Source organism: Typopeltis vanoorti, chromosome 18, assembly GCF_054136105.1.
Source record: "Typopeltis vanoorti isolate ZY-2024b chromosome 18, IOZ_Tvanoo_1.0, whole genome shotgun sequence".
NCBI classification, from domain to species: domain Eukaryota; kingdom Metazoa; phylum Arthropoda; class Arachnida; order Uropygi; family Thelyphonidae; genus Typopeltis; species Typopeltis vanoorti.
Genome location: NC_143566.1, coordinates 50,106,330 through 50,132,930, shown reverse-complemented (window position 1 = coordinate 50,132,930; position 26,601 = coordinate 50,106,330). Strand labels below are relative to the sequence as shown.

The 26,601-nt window shown below is 37.9% G+C and overlaps 1 protein-coding gene across 2 annotated transcripts in view; it reads left to right on the top strand.

Moving 5' to 3' along the window:
• The window catches only part of Polr2E (DNA-directed RNA polymerases I, II, and III subunit Rpb5), a 128,069-nt gene that overhangs the window by 84,922 nt on the left and 16,546 nt on the right, over nucleotides 1-26,601 (top strand). For both annotated transcript variants that reach the window (XM_090408393.1, XM_090408394.1), the window contains exon 6: nucleotides 25,926-25,984. In XM_090408393.1, coding sequence (XP_090264519.1) covers nucleotides 25,926-25,984 — 59 coding nt within the window. The remainder of the gene's footprint in view (nucleotides 1-25,925; nucleotides 25,985-26,601) is intronic.

The following is a 26,601-nucleotide window of genomic DNA, read 5'->3' as shown; positions in this document are numbered from 1 at the left end:
AGTACCCAGAGCTCTGTGCTTTCCATAAAGTGTATGTGTGTGTGTGTGGGGGGGGGGGGGAATACTTGCATTGGTTATCATTTCCGAAGAAGAATAATGCCTGGTTAAGTGATGGAGAAGTTGACTGTTGATGATTTTTTCCTCTATGTTCAGCAAATTTGATGACTGCAACGAGATGATAGTGCAGTGATAAATGAGTGCAGTATTGGTAGAAAGTATAGGAGAGAAAGTGACCAATTGAAGGAAGTTTGTACTCCAGTTACAAAGGATAGAATGCAGACCATAATGTGGTACTTGACTGTACATGATAGTCACACCTGATCAAATGCCCTGGATGTATCTAGAGCAACCACTCGAGTTTCTATAAATATTTTCATATTTCAGCTCTTCAGGCAATGTTGCAAGGGACTGAGGTTGACAAAATCCATATGGTGATTGCTGATTAACTGGTTGGCTTTCAAGTGATGGAAAAGTTGACTGTTGATTTTTCTCCACTATTTTCAGCAAAATTGATGAGTGCAGTAAGATTATAGCTTGATGTATGGTTTACATGAGATATTTTCTCTGCTGTAAAATAGATGATAGATGAGTATGAAAGATATGAAGATGGATATTAATTCTGGACTGAGGATGATGAAATCCATATGGTAGTCACTGATTAACTAGTTGGTTTCCAAGTGATGCTTTCAGCAAAATTGATAAGTGCAGTGAGATGATAGTTTGATGTATGATTTTATCTCCTTTCTTTGGAAAGGATTGAATATGCAATTGTTTTCTATGTTGTAAAATAGAAAACAGCTTAAGTATGAAAGATATAAAGACAACATAGAATAGCTGTTAATTCTGGAGTGCAAGTTTTTAGACACAACTAGGGAAGGATATTCAGTCTAAAGCTTTTTCTGATACTTCCATTAATCATCATTTCAAGAGAAGAATAATGCCAGTCAGTCTTGTCTTTGGGTAATGTTACAATAGTAACATCTGAATGTGGGAAAACTGGAAACATAGATAGCCAAAAGTTGTGGCCTTGGCCAAGGACCAGAAGACTTATTAGACCAGATGAGACTGGCATTAGAACATTTTTGCACTTGGCCCATTCAGAGTTTAATTTAAAATTGCTAGTTCTCTTTTTTGTAACTATTTCATGCTGTAATGTAGGCTGAATGTGAAGCCAGAGTTTAGGTTTTGTTGAGCTACTTGTGGCATGCCTTTTCTTGGACTGCTTGGCAAACTTGTTGGAAAACCAAGGTTTACGAGAATGGAGCACTAATCCACTAAAAATCTGGGATTTTTAGTGGAATTAATGCCTTTATTCTGCAAGAATTATTTCAGTTACTTATTTAAATGAACAAGAAGAGTGAAAATAGCAATGACCTCAAGATGGAGTAATCGATATTATCACAGAGGTTAGCTACAATTTCTACAACTACTACGAGGGTGGTCTGAAACATTCTCGGCCTAACAATGAAAAAACGAATTTATAATTTCAAAATTATTTTTATCTTTCAACATAATCTCTCTTAAGACTAATACATTCCAGTGATGCTCCAGTGCCATTATCCCGTCCCTGTAGTGGTTTTCAGTAAGATCTGCAAAATACCCCTCTACAGCTGCAATCTCTTCTTGATTCGAAGAAAAACGCTGACCAGCGAGGAAGAGTTTTAGTTTTGAGAAGAGATGGAAGTCAGAGGGAGCCAAATCTGGAGAATAGGGTGGATGTTCCAACAATTCATAGTGCAGATCCCTTAACTTTCCCATTGCCAAAACACCTTTGTGGGCAGGTGCATTGTCCTGATGAAAGATGATTTTTTTCTTCTGCAAACTGGGTCTTTTCTCACGAATTTTTTCATCTAGTCTGGTTAAAAGATTGGAATAATATTCCCCTGTTATTGTTTTACTCTTTTCAAGATAATTGATAAACAAAATGCAGCATCCCAAAACATCGATGCCATGACCTTTCCTGCTGATGGAACAGAATTTGTTTTCTTTGACACCGAACAACTGGCTTCCGTGCACTGTTTTGATTGCTGTTTGGTTTCGTGTGTAACGGTGAATCCAAGTCTCATCCATAGTATTAAATCGACGCACAAAATCAGTTTTATTCTTGTTAAAATGCTCCAAGCACTGTTCAGAGATTTTCATGTGAATGCGTTTTTGGTCTGCTGTGAGCAAGTGAGGCACCCATCTTGTGCAAAGCTTTTTCATTTGCAATTCTTCATGCAAAAGATATCCTACATATTCTTTTGAAATGCCTATAATCTCAGCAATTTCATGCACTTTGACTCGCCAGTCATCCAATACCATATCATGCACTTGATCAATGATTTCTGGTGGTGTTACACTTTTTGGACGTCCTTCATGTGGATCATCTTCAAGGCTGGTAGGGCCATGTTTAATCTTGGCAGCCCATTTCTTAATTGTCAAAAACGAAGGAGAAGAGTGCCTATAAACTTTTATGAACTTTGAATGAATTTCTTTTGGCTTTAAATTAAACTTTCTTTTACAAAGAATTTTATAACTGAATGATACTCAATTTTATCCATTTCAAGGGATACAGATAACACTTGCTTCAGACAGCTGTATAAAACAAACTACTTGATAGAATGACTTGTGATTTCATGTGGTTGCTTATAACAGATGTACCAACTTAGAAAAGAAAAATCTTGCCGATAGTGTTGCCATCTATGGTCGAGGCCGAGATCTATTCAGACCACCCTCATACTACTACTTTGTCACTACAGCAGTGCTAAAAGTACCATTATGGGCTAGTGATTGTGCAATACATAGCCTCTCCCAGCCAACTCCAACTTTCCATGCTATGGCCTGTTTTCATAAATTGGACTCTGGCAAGGTGAGTATTGCTGCCTTGAAAGCATATCTTCTCTTCTTCTTTTAAACCTTTTTTATAGTCATTTCTGGCTATAGGTGTCTCCCATTTCTCCCTGTTTTTATCCTGAGTGTGTTGGTGCCAAGGAGTTCCAGTTGTTTTTCGTGTATCATATGACTGCCACTCCAGTATAACTTTTCTCCATCTATTGTCCTTGAGTCTTGTAATGTGTCCTGCCCATTTCCATTTCTTTCGAAGTATGTTTTCTCCAATACTTAAAAATTTTGTTTTCGCTCTTATTTCTTCATTTTTAATTTTATCTTTGAGTTTTATGTTTAGCAGACATTTTTCCATTCAGCTTTCTGTTTTTGTATATTTTATCTATTATTTCCTTTTTGATTGGCCAAGTTTCTGCTCCATATGTCATATCAGGCAATACACATTAGTTGAACAATCTTTCTCTGTTCTCAGTTTTATTTTGCTGTTTAAAAATCTCTTCAATTTTCCAAAAGCTGACTATCCCATTCCTATTCTTCTTTTCACTTCTTCCATGACTCCTTGTTTCTTCATTGTTAACAATTTTCCTAAGTATACATACTCATCTACTATTTCAATTTCTTTATTGTTTACTTTAATAACGTTGTGTCTTTCATCATATCCTTTTCGGTTTGACATTATTTTGGTTTTCTCAGAATTAATGTCTAAACCAATTTCTGTTGATTTATTTGTTAGATCTTCTATCATTTTTTTTTTTTTTTAATCTTTCATATTGTTTGCAATAATAAGAATATCATCAGCAAATCTTAGGTTAAATAATAAAACAACACGTAAAAGCCACAGTGATATCTTTAATTAGTAAAAGGACAGATATTTCATATAATAACTAATATTTAAGGAATTGACAGCGTATACTGGAAATATAGATTAAATAAACTTTAATATACACTTTCCGATATTTCGGCGAACGTCACGTTGCCATCTTCTTGGGAACTTACTAAAAAGACACGTGCACACAAGTACTAATACAACAAATGAGACTGAGGCTAGGACGCTAGCGTTTTCCTAAAGTCCTGATGGTGCCCCCTTGCGGGCTATATTGGTAGTTCTTGGCCTTTGGGCTGAAGTTCTTTTGATAAAAGTTTCCCAAATTTGGGGCAGTTTCATGCATCCAAATTTGTTGAGGTTTGGCATGTTCCTAAGGGCCGAGGCTGATTCCATGAATAGTCTTTCATACTTGAACTTGCTGCGGTGTATTACTGTGGCTTTCTTCCATCTTATTCTGTGGCGAGTATCCAGAGCGTGGTCTGCAAGCCCAGAGTGGCTGTACTAGTGAAATCGGATGTAATCCTTGTGTTCTGAGATTCTGATATTTGCTGTCCTGCCTGTTTGGCCAAAGTAGGACAGTTTACAGCTGCAAGGGACCTGGTATACACCAGGTAGGTCTAGGGGAAGTGGTTGGTCTTTGGTGGAGCGGATAAGGGATGCCAGTTTTCTACGTGGTCTGTAACAGGTGGTCAAGTCATGTTTTTTTAAGATTTTATTGATTTTTTCTGAGGTGCCTCTGATGTAGGGAATAGTGATGGATTTAGAGTAATCTTTTTTGTGAAGGGGAGGGGGTGGTGGGTTGTGGATAATTGGGTTAAGTATTTTTTGGAGGGGGTAGCCGTTGGCTGAGAAAATTTCTCAGCCAACGGCTACCCCCTCCAAAAAATCCAAAAAATACTTAACCCAATTATCCACAACCCACCACCCCCTCCCCTTCACAAAAAAGATCACTCTAAATCCATCACTATTCCCTACATCAGAGGCACCTCAGAAAAAAATCAATAAAATCTTAAAAAAACATGACTTGACCACCTGTTACAGACCACGTAGAAAACTGGCATCCCTTATCCGCTCCACCAAAGACCAACCACTTCCCCTAGACCTACATGGTGTATACCAGGTCCCTTGCAGCTGTAAACTGTCCTACTTTGGCCAAACAGGCAGGACAGCAAATATCAGAATCTCAGAACACAAGGATTACATCCGATTTCACCAGTACAGCCACTCTGGGCTTGCAGACCACGCTCTGGATACTCGCCACAGAATAAGATGGAAGAAAGCCACAGTAATACACCGCAGCAAGTTCAAGTATGAAAGACTATTCATGGAATCAGCCTCGGCCCTTAGGAACATGCCAAACCTCAACAAATTTGGATGCATGAAACTGCCCCAAATTTGGGAAACGTTTATCAAAAGAACTTCAGCCCAAAGGCCAAGAACTACCAATATAGCCCGCCAGGGGGCACCATCAGGACTTTAGGAAAACGCTAGCATCCTAGCCTCAGTCTCATTTGTTGTATTAGTACTTGTGTGCACGTGTCTTTTTAGTAAGTTCCCAAGAAGATGGCAACGTGACGTTCGCCGAAATATCGGAAAGTGTATATTAAAGTTTATTTAATCTATATTTCCAGTATACGCTGTCAATTCCTTAAATATTAGTTATTATGTCTAACCAGCGTATAAGCCTCTCAACAAGATATTTCATACTAAAATTAATAGTACATCTTCAGTGTCTGTAACAGTAATAGGAATGGAATACAAGCTAAATGTTCAGTGGATCACCTCTTAAAATACAATTGTTACAGTGTGCTAAGAAATAATAGAAAATAACACATTTAATCTATTAAGATAAATGGTTTTTTTTACATAAGATAAAAGTCTCCCAGATCCTCTAAATATCAGAGGCACCTACATCTTAGGTTATTTAATTCGATTAATAGTGACTTCTTTATTGGACCATTTTAAATTACTTATAAGTTCCAGTATTAATGTGAAGAGTTTGGGAGAAATGGTGTCCCCTTGCCTTATTCCTTGATTTATGTGAAATTTTTTGCTTATTTGATGTGGCATTTCCATACATATATTTTATTATGTCAATAAATTGTTTTTCAATGCCATAATCTCTAAGAGCTTCTATTATTGATGATGTTTTTTATGCGATCAGAAAATTTTTTTAAAAATCTATGAAGGCAACGTGAAAAGGAAGGTGGTATTCATTGCATTTTTCAATAAGCAGGCTTATTGATTGAATATGATCTATTGGTATATTTAAGTTCTTTCTGAAAAACCTGCTTGTTCAGAGGGTTGTATTGAATCAAGTCTTGTTTCTAATCTATTGGTTATAATTCTAGTGAAAAGCTTATAAATGTGAGATAACAAACTAATAGGTTTGTATAATAGATTTAGTTTAATCCTTTATCCCAGTGAGAGCAAACAAAGTTTGCGCCTGAAAATATCTTCAGGACTAAATATATAGTGTTGTACTATCTTATCCAGTAAGTAGTGCAACACCAAGGCAACTCGTGGCAAAGGTGGAGCAAGCTACCAGGCACTTCTAACCCAGTATCTCCCATAATGCAAAACACATTTCCTATGTGGATATGTATACTGTTATGCATTAAAGGGATTGGCCATCTACCCAGACTAGTTTCGACCTTTATTGAGGTCTCTTCAGTGGGAGCCAGGCCCAGAGCTGGAGATACCAGGCAGAAGCAGTAGCAAGTCATCTGTGCCTATGGGAGTTGCCAAAAGGTTTATCACCTTTTTTAAAAATTACTCTGGATTTAGAGAAAGATGTTGAAAATTTATTTATCACTAGGTTAGACTATAATAGATTTAGTTTAATCCTTTATCCCAGTGAGAGCAAACAAAGTTTGCGCCTGAAAATATCTTCAGGACTAAATATAGTGTTGTACTATCTTATCCAGTAAGTAGTGCAACACCAAGGCAACTCGTGGCAAAGGTGGAGCAAGCTACCAGGCACTTCTAACCCAGTATCTCCCATAATGCAAAACACATTTCCTATGTGGATATGTATACTGTTATGCATTAAAGGGATTGGCCATCTACCCAGACTAGTTTCGACCTTTATTGAGGTCTCTTCAGTGGGAGCCAGTCCCAGAGCTGGAGATACCAATTGACAATTGACAATTGACATTTATGTCTTTAAGGGTGAAGCAAGATGCTTTTCATATTCCCCGCTATCTGTCGTGGTTACAGTGAGGGTAAAATTTACGAGCAGTTTGCTCGCCCTGAATGGGCATGGAGATTATGCATCGTTATAGGAGGCTAATATAGTTTTTGGTCTTCTATATTTGAATATGTCCGTTGGCTCATATGCTGCAGCTTGTTGAATCAAATCATTGGGGTGTGTGGACGTCTTTAGAAAAAACTTGGAAGCTAAGGATTGTAGATAAGAGAGAATATATGGAATATTTGTGTCTCTATGGAGCTGGCTGTTTCTAACATACCACGGGACGTTCAGAATCATTCTCAAGCACTTGTTCTGCACACGCTGAATCTTGATAATGTTAGCGTTAGAGGTGTGGCTCCAGGCTGGAGAGGCATAGGTGATTATGGGACGAATCGTCATCTGGTAAAGTTGCAATTTGATTCTGTTGCTGAGCTTGCTATTTCTATTAATTAGCGGGTAAATCTGAGCTATGGCTTTAGATGCTTTTGCACATGCAGACTTGATATGTTGGTTGAAAGATAGCTTTTTGTCGAGAATTACACCCAGGTAATTTGTTTCTGTCTGCCAGGGAATTTTAGTATTGAATAGTAACACATCTCCTGCAGGAGACATTGGCCTTTTTGAGAAAAGAACCGCTGAGCTTTTCAGGGGGTTGACTTCCAATCTCCACCTAGAGAACCAACCCTCCAGCTTTAGAATGTTTTCTTGAAGCTTTCTAGTAACGAAGTGGGGTCTGAGGGATCTGGTTAGTATTGCCGTATCGTCCGCATACAGCGCTAAAATGGAAGTCATCGGATTGTGAGGGATGTCTGACATGTATACAGAAAACAGCAATGGAGCCAGTAGAGATCCCTGTGGCACTCCAGCAAAGATATGGCGCTGGGACGATATAGAACCGTTAATTTTAACTTGCATTGTTCTATTCTGAAGATATGAACGGATTAGATGAACCATTTTTAGTGAGATGCCGGCTGAGATAAGTTTGTGCAGGAGTCCAAAATGCCAGATTTTATCAAATGCTTTAGATAGGTCTAGGAAAACAGCTCCTGTGTACTGGCGCCAGTTGTAGCTGGTGATGATATATTCCACAATTCTATGGATTTGCTGGGTAGTACTATGGTGTTGCCGAAAACCAAACTGTTCTTTAGGGAGGATGTTTAGGTCATTTATTGAGGTTTGGAGTCGTGAGAGGATGACCTTCTCTGCAATCTTACCCAGGTTGGAGATGAGACTGATTGGACGATAATTCTGCGGTAAGTGTGGGTCTTTGCCTGGCTTATGTATAGGAATCACATCAGCCAGTTTCCAGGTGGAAGGAAAATAGTGAAGTCTTAAGATTGCATTTATTATACTGGTCAGATGCACTATAGCTTTTCGAGGCAGCAGCTTGATCACCCTGTTTGAGATGCTGTCTGGTCCAGGAGCTTTATTGTTCTTAAGTTTTTTAATAATATCATATAATTCAACAGGTGATGCGGGTGCAATATGATCAGCACTGGTATCCGGGAGGTTTAGTGCATGTCTAACCTGTCTGTGGATTTTATACAGATGATTGAAATCAATGTTGTTATAAGATGGTTTGCACTGATCCTCAAGATTTTTAAGTATGGCTTCTGCCTTATCTGCATCTGTGTGGATTAGGCCCTGGTTTGAGATTATAGGGGGGAGGGATCTGTTTTTGTTTTTGATGTTTCTCAGTAGGCCCCAGATAGAGTGATCAATAGGTGAGATAGAGGCTAACTTTTTATCCCAAACTTCGTTTCTATGCGTTTTAAGTGCATCTCTTACTGCTCCATTCAATCTATTAAGCACTGTCTTATCCTGAGGAGCGCGAGTGTTACGAAATCTCTTCCTAGCTCTGTTCTTCTCTCTGATCAGGTCCATAATGTCCTCAGGCAAACGATCAGGCTTGGGAACAGGTTTCTGGAAGGTTGCAACCATTATAGCGGACTTAATCTGTTGGGTGAGGCTAGTCACTGCAGAATCCACATCTTCTGGTGTGCATATGTGTGGGACGGGTCCTATTTGATCCCGAAGTGCTTTAGACAATCTCTCCCACGATATGCCTGAATGAGGAGGAGACAGGCATTCTTGTTCTCCCAATTGCAGTAGAATTGGGTTGTGATCCGACGACAGCTCGTTTAGTGATGTAAGGCTGTACTGTAGTTTAATGTCTTGCAGGATGGCTATATCCAAGATGTCAGCAGTGCCAGATGTACTGAGATGAGTTGGTTCGGTAGGTCCAGCCACAACAGCATGGTTTAATCCTGTGTAGCTAGAAAGGATACGACCATTTTTGTTAGTGGATTTACTGTTCCAAGCAGGATGCTTTGCATTGAGGTCTCCAGCGATGATGATCGGTCCTTTTACTCCAAGGATGGCATCCAGATCTGAGGTCAATAATGTCTTTAATGGAGGGTTGTAAGCAGAAAAAATTTTGAGGTTCCCAATTGAGTTTGTGAGAACATTGATTCCTGTGATTTCGAGGTTGGTGGTAGTAGGGTTGGTTATTGAGTGATGATTGATATAGCTTTTGATAAGAGTGGCTGTACCTCCACCTCTATACCCAAGCCTGTCGTTTCTGTAAATCTGATACCCTCTGATTTTCAGGGTGTCAGCAGGCCTCAGGTGAGTTTCATTAATTAGCAGTATATCTGGGTTGTATCTATTATTAAATTCCTGGATTTCTAATAGTTTGTTTTTTATACCGTTGGCATTCCAACCGATAATCCTAAGAGAGTTTGGGACGATTTTTTTCCTATGCATCAGAGAGTGCAGATAATATGGATTGGGTTTGCTGTAGGAATCTTTTTGTGACACTTAAGGATGGATTTGAGTTGCTGAAATCCTGGAGCATGTTTGCAAGAGAAGAGGTGATAACAGCTGATAGATTTGAGTGTGGAGTATTCCGGTTCTGGGTTTGTACTATCTGTTTGGAGCGGGCCACATCAGCATATGTTCTTACTTGATGTTGAAGATTCGTTTTCTTAAGGGGCTCAGTTAATGATGGGCGAGCACCAGTTGTCATGTTCTCACTCTTGGAGAACTGAGTAGCCTGAGCTTCAGGAACTCTCGCATTAGATGACGAGGTAGATTGATGACTGGGATCATTCCATCTGTTTTTGGGATGATGCATACACCCTCTATAATTAGCAGGGTGGGGACCCCCACAATTAGCGCACTTAGCCGGGGTGGTTTTTGGCTTGGCGCAGGTGTTTGTGGGGTGATTCTCGCCACATTTTACGCATCTGAACTGAGCTTTGCATAGCTTCTGGGCATGGCCAAATTTTTGGCACCGGTGGCACTGCCCAGAAGATGATTTCTTTCTCAATGGTTCTGTGGTGATTTTGAGTCCACAGATTGATTTTAAATTATAAATGTCTTTGTAGATGTTATGAATTTCTACTAAGACTAAAGGCATAGGTGTCTTATTTGATCTAAACATTCTAGTGACCTTTATGGGGGGTAGTTCCTGTAGGTTAAGGTCAGTAACTATTTCATCTGTGTCAATATCCTCAGAGACTCCTCGTAAGACTACTTTCAGATTTTTTTCAGAGGCAAGTGAAAATGTGTGATATTGGGTTCCTCTAGTATCCAGTTCCTTTGTAAGGTTTCTATAGTCAGCCACCGTGGTGGGCTGAATTCGTATTCCCTCGTCTGCATTTTTAGCAGACGTGTAATGAATTTGTGAATTTGCCATGATGGTTCTGAGTGTTGTCCATCTCTGCTTTTCCCTTAGGATAATCGGTGGCACCTTTTCATTGTGGGAAACAGAGGGATCTGAAATGGGAACATCCTCTTCCATACCAACAACATTTGTTGATTCAGCAGCAAGAATTTTTCTCTTCTTACGTGCGTGAGTTTCTTCTTGATCAGAAGGATTAGAGGTAGAGACAACTAGATTGAGTTTTTCCTCCACTTGTGGGGAGTCTTCATTTTCCTCAACTTCAACTTCAGGTGAGGAATACAAATTTAAGTAGCCGGGCCAATCCCGTTCAAACTTTTTGAGGAGCTTTTTAATAAAACTGAGTGCTAGCTTTTTATCGAGTGACTCAATAATAGTGTCGGGGTCAATCATGCTAGTAGGCCATGTCAACTTGAACTTCTTTTGTAGTTTATCAATGAGTTCAAGAGCTGGCTCTCTTTCGAGCAGATCAGCAAATACGTCCAGGTCAGGCACGCTCATATCGATTTAGTTGCGTATGTGCGTTAATAAAATATCCCGCAGGTCTAAAGACCTGCCAGCAGAAGTTTTTGTAAAATATCCCGCAGCCGCAAAGGACTACCAGCAATATCAAGCATAGGCGCGTCAACTAGCAACAAGATGTTAAAATACAACAACGACACTAATGGCAGTAGGCCTAGCGTATCGCCTTTGCGAAGTCAGTTGACTTACCTTGTATGGGAAATAAAATGTAAAATGCCTGTTTATTGCGGCAAGCAAATAACTGATATTACTAATGAATATAAGCATAAATCTCTGAAAACTTATCAGTCAAATACACAATTCACCATCAATAACACACGACACAAAACACTAACACGCGAGCCGCCATTTTTCCACTCAGTCTCATCCTGGAGATACCAGGCAGAAGCAGTAGCAAGTCATCTGTGCCTATGGGAGTTGCCAAAAGGTTTATCACCTTTTTTAAAAATTACTCTGGATTTAGAGAAAGATGTTGAAAATTTATTTATCACTAGGTTAGACTATAATAGATTTAGTTTAATCCTTTATCCCAGTGAGAGCAAACAAAGTTTGCGCCTGAAAATATCTTCAGGACTAAATATAGTGTTGTACTATCTTATCCAGTAAGTAGTGCAACACCAAGGCAACTCGTGGCAAAGGTGGAGCAAGCTACCAGGCACTTCTAACCCAGTATCTCCCATAATGCAAAACACATTTCCTATGTGGATATGTATACTGTTATGCATTAAAGGGATTGGCCATCTACCCAGACTAGTTTCGACCTTTATTGAGGTCTCTTCAGTGGGAGCCAGGCCCAGAGCTGGAGATACCAGGCAGAAGCAGTAGCAAGTCATCTGTGCCTATGGGAGTTGCCAAAAGGTTTATCACCTTTTTTAAAAATTACTCTGGATTTAGAGAAAGATGTTGAAAATTTATTTATCACTAGGTTAGACTATAATAGATTTAGTTTAATCCTTTATCCCAGTGAGAGCAAACAAAGTTTGCACCTGAAAATATCTTCAGGACTAAATATAGTGTTGTACTATCTTATCCAGTAAGTAGTGCAACACCAAGGCAACTCGTGGCAAAGGTGGAGCAAGCTACCAGGCACTTCTAACCCAGTATCTCCCATAATGCAAAACACATTTCCTATGTGGATATGTATACTGTTATGCATTAAAGGGATTGGCCATCTACCCAGACTAGTTTCGACCTTTATTGAGGTCTCTTCAGTCCAGAGTAATTTTTAAATCCAGAGTAATTTTTAAAAAAGGTGATAAACCTTTTGGCAACTCCCATAGGCACAGATGACTTGCTACTGCTTCTGCCTGGTATCTCCAGCTCTGGGCCTGGCTCCCACTGAAGAGACCTCAATAAAGGTCGAAACTAGTCTGGGTAGATGGCCAATCCCTTTAATGCATAACAGTATACATATCCACATAGGAAATGTGTTTTGCATTATGGGAGATACTGGGTTAGAAGTGCCTGGTAGCTTGCTCCACCTTTGCCACGAGTTGCCTTGGTGTTGCACTACTTACTGGATAAGATAGTACAACACTATATTTAGTCCTGAAGATATTTTCAGGCGCAAACTTTGTTTGCTCTCACTGGGATAAAGGATTAAACTAAATCTATTATAGTCTAACCTAGTGATAAATAAATTTTCAACATCTTTCTCTAAATCCAGAGTAATTTTTAAAAAAGGTGATAAACCTTTTGGCAACTCCCATAGGCACAGATGACTTGCTACTGCTTCTGCCTGGTATCTCCAGCTCTGGGCCTGGCTCCCACTGAAGAGACCTCAATAAAGGTCGAAACTAGTCTGGGTAGATGGCCAATCCCTTTAATGCATAACAGTATATACATATCCACATAGGAAATGTGTTTTGCATTATGGGAGATACTGGGTTAGAAGTGCCTGGTAGCTTGCTCCACCTTTGCCACGAGTTGCCTTGGTGTTGCACTACTTACTGGATAAGATAGTACAACACTATATTTAGTCCTGAAGATATTTTCAGGTGCAAACTTTGTTTGCTCTCACTGGGATAAAGGATTAAACTAAATCTATTATAGTCTAACCTAGTCATAAATAAATTTTCAACATCTTTCTCTAATAGGTTTGTAGTTTTCTAGTTTTAATTTACTTTTTTTTTATGCAATAAAATAATATTTTCATTATTCCATATTTGGGGTCTTTCTCATTTGTTGATACATCTATTGAAGAAGACTTTCAATTCTTGTTTTAGAATATTTCTTCTGCCTTCTTTAATCATTAAACCATCCTCTCTGGCAGTTCTGTTATTTTTCATTTGTTTTAATTCTTTTTCAAAGATTTCTAATGGAGATATATCAGAGGTATTGTCATAATCTATTTTTTCTGTTAATTCTGAAATTTTCTTTCTATCTTCACTTTTATACAGGTTCATGTAGAATTTTTTGGCTTCTTCTATGAGTTCTTGTTTTTGCTAAATAAGTTTCTTCCATTTTGGTCTTGAAGAGCTATAATATTTTTTCTTCCAGATGAAAGGTAATTTCTTAGAATTCTGATGTATCCATTTTCATCAGTGATTTTTGGATCATATCATCCTCTCTTTTCTTAATGTCTTATTTTATATTTATCCTTATTGCCTTATTTATTACTATGATTTCAATAGTTCCTCTTTTTTCTTTCTGCAATCAATTGTTTTTTCTGATAGTTTCTTTGTCCAGCTCCTTCTGTTTTCTTTTAAATTTTTGCTGATTCAATAAGAATGTTTCTTACTTTTTCTTCTTCAAGGTCAATGCTTATTCATTCATGTATTTGATATCATTTGTATATTTTCTTTAAATTTCTTTTCCACTGATATCTTAACAGTATCTTTATTTGTGTATAAAATGTCTCTCAGCTTTCACCGATATATTTCTATTTTCCCTCTCATTCTATGATCAGAGGTGATGCCAATATGGTTTAAAACAATTTTTTGTTATCCCATTCACACTCAGCCAAGTTCATCTTCTGTTGGGTTTTTCTTGAAGAAGTTAGTCAGTTGCAAGAAGTTGGAGGAACAACTAGGTATAGATGTCTTTTCATTGCACCTGGTGAAATACCACCATTCTGCTTTTTTGGAAGTATGAAGTGGCTACTGCCATATTTAATCTCCAGTTTCTACCTTCCCCTTTCTCTCCACATTCAGCGTAGGTGATGGTCTTGCTCTGCTTACTTCGTGCACTGTTATTATTGAACTAGGGGGGGACAGTATTTCCTTCATTTAAGAGTACAGCAGTAATGTGCAGAGGCACTCTTTAAGGCCATGTTTCATCAAGAATATAGGCATTCCCTGTGTGAGAGTTATGTGTACAAGTTCCTCAGTTCAGCTGCATGTCCATGCTCTAAGTTTCCTGCATTCTTCAACCTTTTTATACTTTGGACCGGAGAAATATTTTGCGGACCAGCTAAGACAAAAACATAAACCAATGTAGATAGTATTTTATTTATTAAATCCAATGTTATGAAATTACAATTTTTAGCTAGTGCAACATCTGCTGCTGCTTAGAGGTTAGAAAATTTGATATACGTGGCTGGATCATTGTTTCTGAGAGACGAATAAATTTTTGGCTGACTGTCAGGAAATTTCTGCGGACCACAGGTTGAAGAACAAGGAGCTATACCATGAAAGATTGCCATACAAATATTAGCATAACTGTGGATGCAAACCCCCCCCCCCCCTCCTGCTTCTCTGTTGAGCACATCAGTTGTGCAATGTGTGATCTCACTCTAGAAACAACTCCAAAATTCCATTCAATGAGGACACACTTGTGAAAAAAAATTATAGCAATGTTAAAGACAAACCACCAGATCCCCTACAGAAAAAATGGCTACTTCAGTATCCAGTGAAAGTAACTTGAACTTACCCATAATAAAGCTTAACTGTATAACTAACAACAGTTATACAGGCTGAAAATACATTTATTGAAATCACTAATATTTCACTGGTTTTCTTTCATGTTGAGCCCATACATGAAAGGTTGGTTCATCAACCTGTAGTACGTTAGTACCATGTATGGGTAGTGCTTTGGGAAAGAAGGTACTTGTTCACATTTGATTTGAATGACATGGGAAATACAACAGGGGAGACCATTCCATAGTACAACAGCAGTTGCAGGGATGGAGGAGGAGGAGGAGAAGAAGAAACTTGTTCTGTGAGTTTCAAGGTGCACTGTGAAGGGATATTGAGCAGCAGCTGCACTTGACCAGCTTGGTACTAAGTGGGAGAATTATTGGAGCTATTTCGAATGAACATTTTCCATGGAAATATTTGTAGAACACACAGTACAAAGACCAGTCATCTGTGCAAAAGTGGGGGCAGTATTCAATGGCTGGGTGGATTTGTGATTTGTATAAGGTTAACAGGGGTAAAGTAACAGTTGGTAAGAGATGGGTCATTAATAAGTCTGATTGCTCTCCTCTGTATCGAGTCAAGCATTTTGAGGGAACTTTTGGGGGCCCCATCCCATATGTGACAGCAGTATTTAATGGCTGGATAGATTTGTATAAAGTTAACAGCTGTTCAGGGGTGAAGTAGCATCTTGAGCCAAAGAGAAATCGTAGTTTTTTAGAAACCGATGATGCCATGGTGTGATGTGTTTATGCCAGGAGCAGCTTGATGTCAAGGCAATTCCAAGAAGAGAAATTTAAAATTGTCTGGAAATTTGGGTGTTGTCAAAAATAATACTGGGAGAACGTGGTTCTTTTTTTATGAGAAATAAGATAGTATTGGGTTTTATTAGCATTAAAATTGACTTGGAGATCAGAATTGAGGGCAGTGGTGGTTCATGTTCTGAAGATTTATGAGAAATAAGATAGTATTGGGTTTTATTAGTATTAAAATTGACTTGGAGATCAGAATTGAGGGCAGTGGTGGTTCATGTTCTGAAGATTGATATGAGTTGTGTAGAGTAAGGTTTATCTAAAGAAAGGGAGGAGCTCAGTGTGCTGTCATTGGCAAAACTGTGTATGGGTTGGAGGTCAGCAGAAGTAGGTCATTGATATGTATAGTGGGAAGAGGGTTGGTGAGAGGACAGAACCATATGGAACCCTGGCATTAGTTGAATGGTGAGAGGATAAGGAACCATCCACCACCTCACATAGTGTGCATCCAGAGAGAAAGCTGGCAAACCATCTACAGAGGCTTGGGATAGACCAATTGATGGCAGCTTGCTTAGTAAGCCCTTGTGCAAGACCCAATCAAACGCCTTGGAGATAGAGTGCAACCACTTGAGATTTGCCAAACTTCTCCATGGCATTTGTGCAGAGATGGGTGACATGTGAGCAGATCTCCTGCTGATCGGCAGTGACGTAATCCATACTGGCAGTCATTTATTAGACTTCCTTCCTCTTACACCACCTTCATGGTAGTGTAGAAGTTGGGAATTGATGATTTTTTTTCCATTACTTTAGACAGGACTGAGGTAAGTGAAATGAGGCAGTAGTTGGACATCAGTGACTTGTCACCCTTCTTGGGAAGGTTGAATATAGGCCAGTTGCCAGGCTGTGGGATAGATACCAGTGGAATAAGACGGTATACACAGGCTACATAAATCAGGAGTCAGTTCTGGTGCACAAACCTTCAGGACAATTGGAGGATGCCATTAGGGCCAGGAGACTTTTTTTTTTTTTTTTAATTTGGACAGTATTTTACTCATCTCTTTCTGGAAAAAGGATAAAATTGCCATTGTCAATTATGCATGCATTGGAAGCTAAGTACGAGGCCAGGAGATTTGCCTTTTCTGTAGGTGAGGATGCAGTAGAGCCATCTGGGTATGATGGGATGGGAATAGTGTTGGGCAGAAGTTACAACCAATTGCTTTGACGAGAGACCAAAAGGCTCGGCTGCCTTTTGGACAAGCTGCTAATTTCTTGCTTTTTGCTCTTTCGAACTCTGTTTTGGAAGCGTTGATTGCTTTTTTTATTTCGGGCTCGGGTATAAGCTCTAAAGGAGGATGGAGTTCTTGATTTCAGCCAGTTATAGTATGTTTGGTTTTTCATTTGAACAGCCTTGGCGCATCTTTTGGAAAACCAGTGTTTAGTTAGGGAATGGCAGGTCAGAGTACTGTGGGGAATGTATGTTTCCATGACGGTGAGGATTACTGGCATGGAAACACTCATTCCCATCGTTGGACTACTGCTTCCAACTCAAACACATGCACCGAACTTAGGTTGGAAGGTCGGAAGCAGTAGTCCAGCGATGGGAATGAGGCATAGAAGTTGCGGAGGCTGTCCCACTTGGCACTGTTATAATGCCAAACTACTCTTGTATGGGAGTGGCTGTGTAAGCATTGTTGCATGGGGGAGGAGATGAGCACTAGACTGTGGTCAGAATTGACTAGAGTACCCACTACATTCACTATGTATTTGGAAGAGTCATTGGTCACAAAGAGAGCTAGGGTAATTGGAGAATGGTTTGGGGTATTTGGTATTCTGGTTAGCATCTAAACAAGTTGTGTAAGGCTATGTTATAGTCCTGGCTTGGTGAGTAAAAGATTTGAGGATGCTGTACTGTTGGGATGCGATTGTTTATGTTCTGCCCAGCATCATCAGAGCACAATGAAACTGGGATGGGCACACAGCACTAAGCTAAGTAATTGTAGAATTACTTAGCTTAATTACTTGTGTGGCACCCTCTGTCGGTCAGATAAGTATAAAGTTAATTCAGAGAAGTCTAGCTATTAGTTTTTAAAATGATAGTCTCCCAGATCTGTGGTAAATTAATGCAAGCATATTTGTTGATGTTGGGAGAGTGCTTCATAGCTGATGTTGATTCTAAGAATAGCCTCTCAGGCCTGTAATGACTTTTATGTAATAAAGATGGTTTGCTCCATCTGATCCTATGTGAAGGAGTATCTAGAGCAGTGGTTCTCAAACTTTTTGAAGTCGGGGCGCATTTAAAATCCTACAAATAATTGTAGGCGCACTATATACAAATTTCTGAGAAATACGTTATAATAAGTCAAATATTACAGAAAAAAAATAATGCAATATTTAAAAAAAAAATAAAATGAAACATACCTTAAGTTTATTCATTCTTGTGTTTATGAGAAACATGAGCCTGATGTGTCCTAGCGATTGCTTCAATGTTTGGGCATATATTTGAAAGGCAAACTCTCATTTCCTTGTCAATACATTGAAGAGTTCCTCTCTTTTTACACTTAATTGTGGTGAGGGTAGAAAATCCTAATTCACATAAATGTTGAAAATTGTAGTAAAATGTTCAAAGCTTTTTTTAGATATTGACACATTCTTCTTTTATAGAAATGCAAAAGGCTTCAAGAGACAATTCCTTATGTTTAATCATCAATCCACGATCAGTGGATATAGCTGCCAGTTCTTCTTCTGTTAATGTTAAACCAAAATCACTTGAAGTTTCCATAAATGGGTTTCTAATCCAATCGTATTGTTCAGTGTTAAGTGATGAAAAATAAGAACTCAATTTTTCTTCTAAACTTGTTAAATGTTCAACTATTATTGGAAGTGTTTCATTTATGCAAGTGTTACTTACCAATGGAAACATTTCCAAATTACCTTCAACAGCTTTTCTTTTCCAAATCTGTAGTTTTCTCTGAAACACTTTCATTTTGTCAGTGGATGTGAGAATATTTTCTTCTTTCCCTTGCATGCTAGTATTCAAAATATTGAGCTGCTGAAATATATCGGCCAAATACTGTAACCTGGCAATCCAGAATCCAATTTACGTCATAGATTAATCAAATAACCAGTGAAAAAATTGTATGGGATACAATCTGGAAGATGAAGGGTAGATACAGAACACACCATTTCTGTGCCTAAGAGTATAATGAATCTGTTGTTTTATCCCAAAGTTATTGCAGACACTTTGGGAGAAAACATTGCAAGAATCTCACCAAGTTTCATACCCTCCTGATATTTTAATATTGAAAGAGAAACATCAAGCTAAGTTTTTGTATCAAGAAGATACAGCTGTACAATCAGCCATTTATTTTTATGGAAGTTTTTTCACTCGGCTATGCTAATAATTATATATTGACTTTTATCCAAATGTTAGCAAACAAAGTTTGTGCCTGAAGTACTTTCAGGACTTGGGCAGCTCGTGGTAAAGGTGGTATAAGTTCTCATCACTTTACCACGAGTAAAGTGATGCCTTTACCACGAGTTGCCCCAGTCCTGAAAGTACTTCAGGCACAAACTTTGTTTGCTAACACTTGAATAAAAGATAAAAGCCAATATATAATCATTAGCATAGCCAAGTGAAAAAACTTCCATAAACTTATCTCTAATCCAGAGAATTTTAATAATACGGTGTGACACCCTTTGGCAACTCGTATACATAAATATAACTTCTCCATTACTTCCACCTTAGTATCACCACCTCTGGGTAGTGGCCCTTCCCTTAATGCATAGCATTATAAATGTCCGCAAGGAGATGTGTTTTGCATTATGGGAGATACTAAGGCAAGTGATGAGAACTTATACCACCTTTACCACAAGTTTCCCCAGTCCTGAAAGTACTTCAGGCACAAACTTTGTTTGCTAACACTTGGATAAAGGATAAAACCCAATATATAATTAATCAGCCATTTGTTAAGGAGAAACTGAAAAGAGCTATTTTCCTGTCTTATGCCTTGATGACAGCCATTATGAGATGATAAAATACCTCCCATCTTTTTTCTCTGGATCTCCTTCTCTTACTATACAACAGAATATTTACAGAGGAAGAGGTTCCTGACTCTTGGCATATGTCAGTTGTTATTGCTATCCCAAAACCAGGCAAGGATCCAGCACAGGCCAACAATTGTCCAGTTGCTCAGACTAGCTGTCTCTGTAAAGTCTTAGGGAAAAAAATTGTAAATGCAAGGCTTCTCTGGTATTTAGAAAGCAACAAACTTCTTTCCAATGCACAATGTGGCTTTTTGTAGACACTGATCAACCGTGGACTATTTGGTCTGTTTAGAAACATGTATAAGAGACACTTTCCTGAACAATAGGAAAGAATGGGACAAACTATTAGCCCAGTAGAACTGGAGGCCAAGTTCTTGGAACTCATCTTTGAAATAAAGATAACATTCTTTATACACATTTGTCATCTTAAGAAAAAATGCACTGAATATCTTCTGCACTCTATCCTGTACAGAATGATGCTGATTAATGTTCCTTTCTCTGCAATTATTATGCAATTGTAGATTCAGTGCTTGATTATGGATTCCAGGTTTACAGTTCTGCAAAGGAGAGCATGCTCTGGTGGTTGCACCCTATTCATCATCAGGGTATTCAAATAGCTACTGGTCCTACTGTTCATACATCACCCATTCCACCTTTATGTTGAATCAAATGAATCCGCCCCCTCCTCTCTATCACTTAAATGAAAACAGTTGTCTCTTAATTACATGGACTAGTCTTTTCTTTACATTGGGAAGTCCAATATCACACATGTCAGACTGCCATTTGCCCTATTGGTATGCATGTTAAAAGTTCACTTTGTCAACTACGGAAGTCTGTCTGCCTTCAATTGTTTAATGCACACAGAACAGCCCACTCTGATTTCTTGTCCAGCTACACTGATGTTGACTTTGCTGCTGTGTTTCTTAACATTATTATCTCCAGCCATATCCCACTCGATTCCAGTAACTATACAGCAGAGTTGCATGCCATTCAGCTTGCACCTGTGCATATAAAAGTAAGCTCCTAGCAAAAAGTGTATAATTTATACAGACTAAGTTCTTTACAGGCTATCTCCTCTCTGGTATATAATCTACATCCAGTGCTTGGTGAGGTGTTGCAACTTTTGTACAAAATAAAGATCATTAATTTTGTTGTTCAGTTGTGTTGGATTCTCAGCCACGTTGGAATTAAGGACAATGACGTTACAGATCAGCTCATACTTTTTCAAGATACTGTTTGACAGTACCGTATATTTTTTTCTTTTAAGGTTACACTGTGATGAGCACTCATATTTGTAAATTTAGGGACACAAAACACACATGTAGAACAGATTATTTTATTAATTACTAATAAAATAAAACTTGACGTTTCGACCCCTGTATCGAGGTCATCATCGGAACCAAGCTGCATGCTCATGCCCTGTATACCGGTAAACTAAATCTACATAGTTAATTAATTCTTTTCCGTAGCCTGACCTCTAGTGATTAAAAAAAAATAAAAATAAATAAAAAAATTTAAAAAAATAATAATAATAAAAAATAAATAAATACAGCTACAATAAACTGCTCAAGTCCTCATGTATTAATATTCTTCTGGATAGTTCTGATTGTTATAATATGATTTCTTTCCGTTGCTGTTGAATGTTACAAACACTTCACCACATTGTCTTCTTGTAGTAGGATTTTATTATGGCTAGTTTAAGTTGTTATACAGATTGTAGATGGGTCCTCCACAATCTTGAAATGGTTAGGTCATTTTTGTTGAGATTTGGGTTGTGTTTGAGCATCTCACATGATTCTTTAAATTTTCTCTCAAACCAGGTTTTGGTGCGGTGTAGGGACTTGATATTTTTACAATCAGTTCTGTGGTATGTTTGGAGTACGTGGTCAGAAAGGCCGGCTTTACCAGAATGGATGTATTTAATGTGTCGTTTGTGTTCGTCTTGTCTGATTGGGATAGTTTGCCCTGTTTCCCCTATGTATGGTATGTTACATATGCATTGTATTTTTTATACCCCTGGGTGGGCTAGGTGTGGAAGCACTCCAAACATACCACATAATTGATTGGGAAAATATCAAGTCCCTACACCACACCAAAACCTGGTTTGAGAGAAAATTTAAAGTCATGTGAAATGCTCAAACACAACCCAAATCTCAACAAAAATGATGGCCTAACCATTTCAAGAATGTGGAAGAACCATCTACAACCTGTATAACAACCTAAACTATCATCATCATCAAATTCCTGCCATGTACCCTCAAGGGGTGTACAGGATATGATAGTACTACAAGAAAAAAAAAAAAAAATTACATCATTACTAACTTCCTATCTACAATTTTCCTCCAAATCAGTCTGTTACTTGTCAAGATTCCAACATTATCAGATCTTATATTTCTATCATCTAAGGCACTTTGTACCGTATCAATCCACCTATATCTTGTTCTTCCTCTGGGTCGTTTTGCTGCCAACCTGGCAGAGAACACTTGTTTTAGTAATCTTTCCTCGCCTATTCTGTTTAAGCGACCATGCCACCTGAGATTAGCTCTGCTAACACATTCCTGGATGCTGACAATGTCAAGTTCTTTCCTAATATCCTGGTTTTTAATATGATATTGCCATTGATGCCATCTGTTCACGCCTATAATCTTTCTCAGGACTCTCATATCTGTGGTCTCTAGTCTTTGATTAAGTGTTTTACTTCTGACCCAGCTCTCAGATCCATAAGTTAAAACTGGTTTGAACACTGTCTTGTATACAGCTAATTTAGTGTTCCAACTCATTTCTCTCTTATTCCATATGAATTTATTCAATTGACTTCCCACCATACCAGCTTTGCTGATTCTGTTGTCTATTTCTATATTTAATTTACCATCTTCACTAAAAATCGTGCCTAAGTAACTGAAATGTTTTACTTGTTGCACAGGTTCTCCATTCACAACACAGTTAACATTTTCAAAGATTCTGCCTATTTTCATTGTCTTTTTATTGCTGACCTTCATACCATATCTATTACAACAGCTATTCAATTTAGTCAGAGAATCTTGCAGACTTGTAGCAGATTTATTTAGAGGTATAACATCATCTGCATAAAGCAAAGAGCTGACATTAACATCTCCAATTTTGATATCATGTTTAATACCACTTTCCTTCATAATGTGATCCATATAGATAATGAATAACAGAGGGGATAATGTACATCCTTGTCTCACACCAGATTTAACATTAAACCATCTTCCTGTACTTCCTTCAGTTCTAACTGCTGACTTACAACTCAAATAAAGACTAAGTATTGCTTGATATAATGCCCCATTGACACCATATAACTGCAGCGTATTGAATAGCTTCTCTCTTGGCACCTTGTCATATGCCTTTTCCAAATCGAAAAAACTTAAATACAGATCTTTGTTATATTCCCATGCTTTCTCGACTATTTGTCGTAAAGTGAAGATCTGATCCTGACAGCCTCTATTTGGCCTGAATCCAGCTTGTTCTTCACCAAGCTTTTCTTCCACAATTCTTCTCAACCGTTTCTCAAGTATACTTGCATAGATCTTGCCAGGAACGCTCAGTAGGGAAATACCTCTAATTCTCACATTCAGTTTTATTTCCCTTTTTATATATGGGTACTATGAGAGCTCTACTCCAGTCATCGGGAATTCGTCCCTCTGTCCAGGCTTTCTGAACTATGCGGTGCAGCCACTGTAAGACTCTTAATACCACCATATTTCAGCATTTCTGGTCGAATATCATCTACTTCTGCTGCCTTTCCACATTTCAAGCTTTTGATTGCTTTTTCTACTTCGAGTATGGATATTTATTCCTGTCTGCATGCCTGGTCAGTGTTTTTTACCAATGTGCTGTCATCACTGCTTGTTTCATTTAGCAGTTTTTCAAAGTAATTACTCCATACTTAAAGGATATCTTTTTCTACCGTTTTCATGTCACCTTTATCCTCTCTAACTCCTTTTACAGCACTCTTTCCTCTATTCCTAAGCTTCTTCAACAACCTCCAGAATATTTTGCCACCTTCTTGATATTTATTTTCTATATTCTTGCCAAAGTCCTCCCATAACTTTTGTTTAGCTAGTTTGTGTTTAGCATTCTTGCATTTGTCTCTATATTCTCTAAGAGCACAAGCTGACTTATTTGACAGGAACTTTTGATCTACTTTCTTCTTTTCCTTCACTGCCTCAGAAATTTCCTGTGTCCACCAGGGAGTTCTGATTTTTTTTATCCTTGCAGACATCCTCACCACATGCCTCTCTGGCAGAATCAATCAATGTTTTCTTCAGAGTTTGCCACTGAATCTCCAAGGTTTGATTCCTGTTCTCAAACTCTTTCATTTTTTCTTCAATAATCTTTGTGTATTTTAGTCTACAGTTCACATTTGAGAGCTGCTCAACTTTTATTCGCTTTAGAACTTTCTTACATGTTATTCTTTTCAATATGAAATTCAATTTTATCCTGCTCAAGACTAAATAGTGATCACTTCCAATTTCAAATCCTCTGTACACTCTGGTGTCCTGCACCAGGAAGAAAACATAGTCAATGAGACTTTTCTTATTCCTAGCCTCTTCTCTCCATGTGAATTTGTGCACATTTTTATGTTGGAACATGGTGTTAGTAATAACCAGTCCATGTCCTGAGCAGAAATTCAACAGATATTTGCCATTATTATTAGCTTTGCTCTTTTCTCCAAATTTTCCCAAAATATTTTTGTATGTCTGACAATCATTTCCTACTCTGCTATTTAGATCCCCAACAAGGACCAACTTTTCCTTTTTCATTGTGTCAGTTGCTTTTTCTAAAGCCTCAAAAAATTCGTCCACTTCTACCTTAGTAGAACCTTCTGTGGGACCATAGGCACAAATAAGTCTCATTGTCTAGTTCCCCATTCTCATATTTGCCCACATTACTCTACTTGAGACCGACTGCCATTCAAGAAGATTAGCCTCGTATTTTGTATTGAGTACTATGGCTACTCCTTCTTTTCCTTGATTGTCATTGCCTGAATATAACATTTTGTATTTATTGCTCAGAAAGATCTCACCAGTTTTGGTCTTTTTTGTTTCAGTCACCCCTATTATGTCAATTTGGTACTTATCTAATTCTTCAGCTAGCTCTATTTCTTTGCCATTCAGGCTTCTTACATTGATAGTACCAATCTTTAACTCTGGTGATGTTGAGTTGGGGTTTGTTTTCAGATTTGTTCCAATAGCTGACTTTTCGCTGTTCGCCCTGGTTCCCTGGCGAAAATAACAGGGCCTTGTTTGACTGGGCGACCCCAGCCGGCATGAAATTTTATCATGTTGTACCATCATTTTTTATTTTGGTTTAACCAATAAGAATACAATTTGGTCGGCTAAATCCCAAATTGACAGCCCATCCTCGTTCGTTCCGTATCCAAGTAGCTATCCAACAGGGTGCACCACGAGAAGGTGAGGATTGGACATTAGGTCAGAAGCCCTGGTTGGTTCTCTGCATTCCTTTAAAGGCTATGTGGAGGTCTCCTCTCAGTTATACAGCTTTGACCCTTAAGCACAACCTAAACTAGCCATCGAAAAATCCCACTACAAGAAGACAACCTGGTGAAGTGTTTGTAACATTCAACAGCAACTGAAAGAAATCATATTATAACAATCAGAACTATCCAGAAGAATATTAATACATGAGGACTCTAGCAGTTTATTGTAGTTGTATTTATTTTTTTTTATATATTATTTTTTATTATTATTATTATTTTATATATATATTTTGTAATTTTTTTTTTTTTTTTTAATCACCAGAGGTCAGGCTTGGGAAAAGGATTAATTAACTACGCCGATTTAGTTTACCGGTATATAGGGCATCAGCATGTAGCTTGGTTCCTTATACACTTGTATTCTTCCGATGATAACCTTGATACAGGGGTCGAAACGTCGAGTTTTATTTTATTAGTAATTAATAAAATAATCTGTTCAACACATGTGTTTTTGTGTCCCTAAATTTACAAATACGAGTACTGTATACTGACCACAAACAGTTTATAAAATTAAAGTTAACTGTCCAGTAGCAATACTCCTGGCAGGATCCATTGGCAATCTAGTCAATGTAAGAACAAAAGAAAGGAAATTGCACAAAAGTGTGCAAAACTTTTACCTTATATTATTGACCAAAATATTTTGTATCAATTGAATTTGACACTGTACGATTCTTTCTTATCATGCATTTTATATTTTTACAGCTTGTTCCAGAGCATGTTGTGATGACTCCTGAAGAAAAAGCTGAACTTCTAGCAAGATAGTATCTTTTTTCATTCATGATTGCAGAATTATTTAACAAAAATAGTAATATTTACATCATTTTGATTTTTGAAATGTTACAATATAATTATTACTGTAGTAATCCACTGCTAAGAGCAAGTTGTCATAGCATTTGAACTGTGCTTTGGTTCATTATATGCTTCTCTTCAGTGAACATAGAAATTAGTGTTTGATTTTATATATTAAAAAAATATCTCGTTATTAGAAATACAATTTTATTAATACAGACCAGTATTTTACAATAATACATTTATTAAAACCTACCAGTTTCGCCAGCAAACTGTCTGGCTTTTTCAAGGCATTACGGAGATATGAAAGTAAATGCATATTAAAAGGAACTTTCATATCTCCGTAATGCCTTGAAAAAGCCAGACAGTTTGCTGGCGAAACTGGTAGGTTTTAATAAATGTTTATTGTAAAATACTGGTCTGTATTAATAAAATTGTATTTCTATTATAAAAACGACCAAAAATGTATACTTTAAATATCTCGTTATTATTAAAGTCTTGAGTTTTGTGATGAAATAACCATGAAGTTCTCATTGACTTAACTGAAAACTAAATGCACATATTCAACTCACTCTGTTATATATGTTTT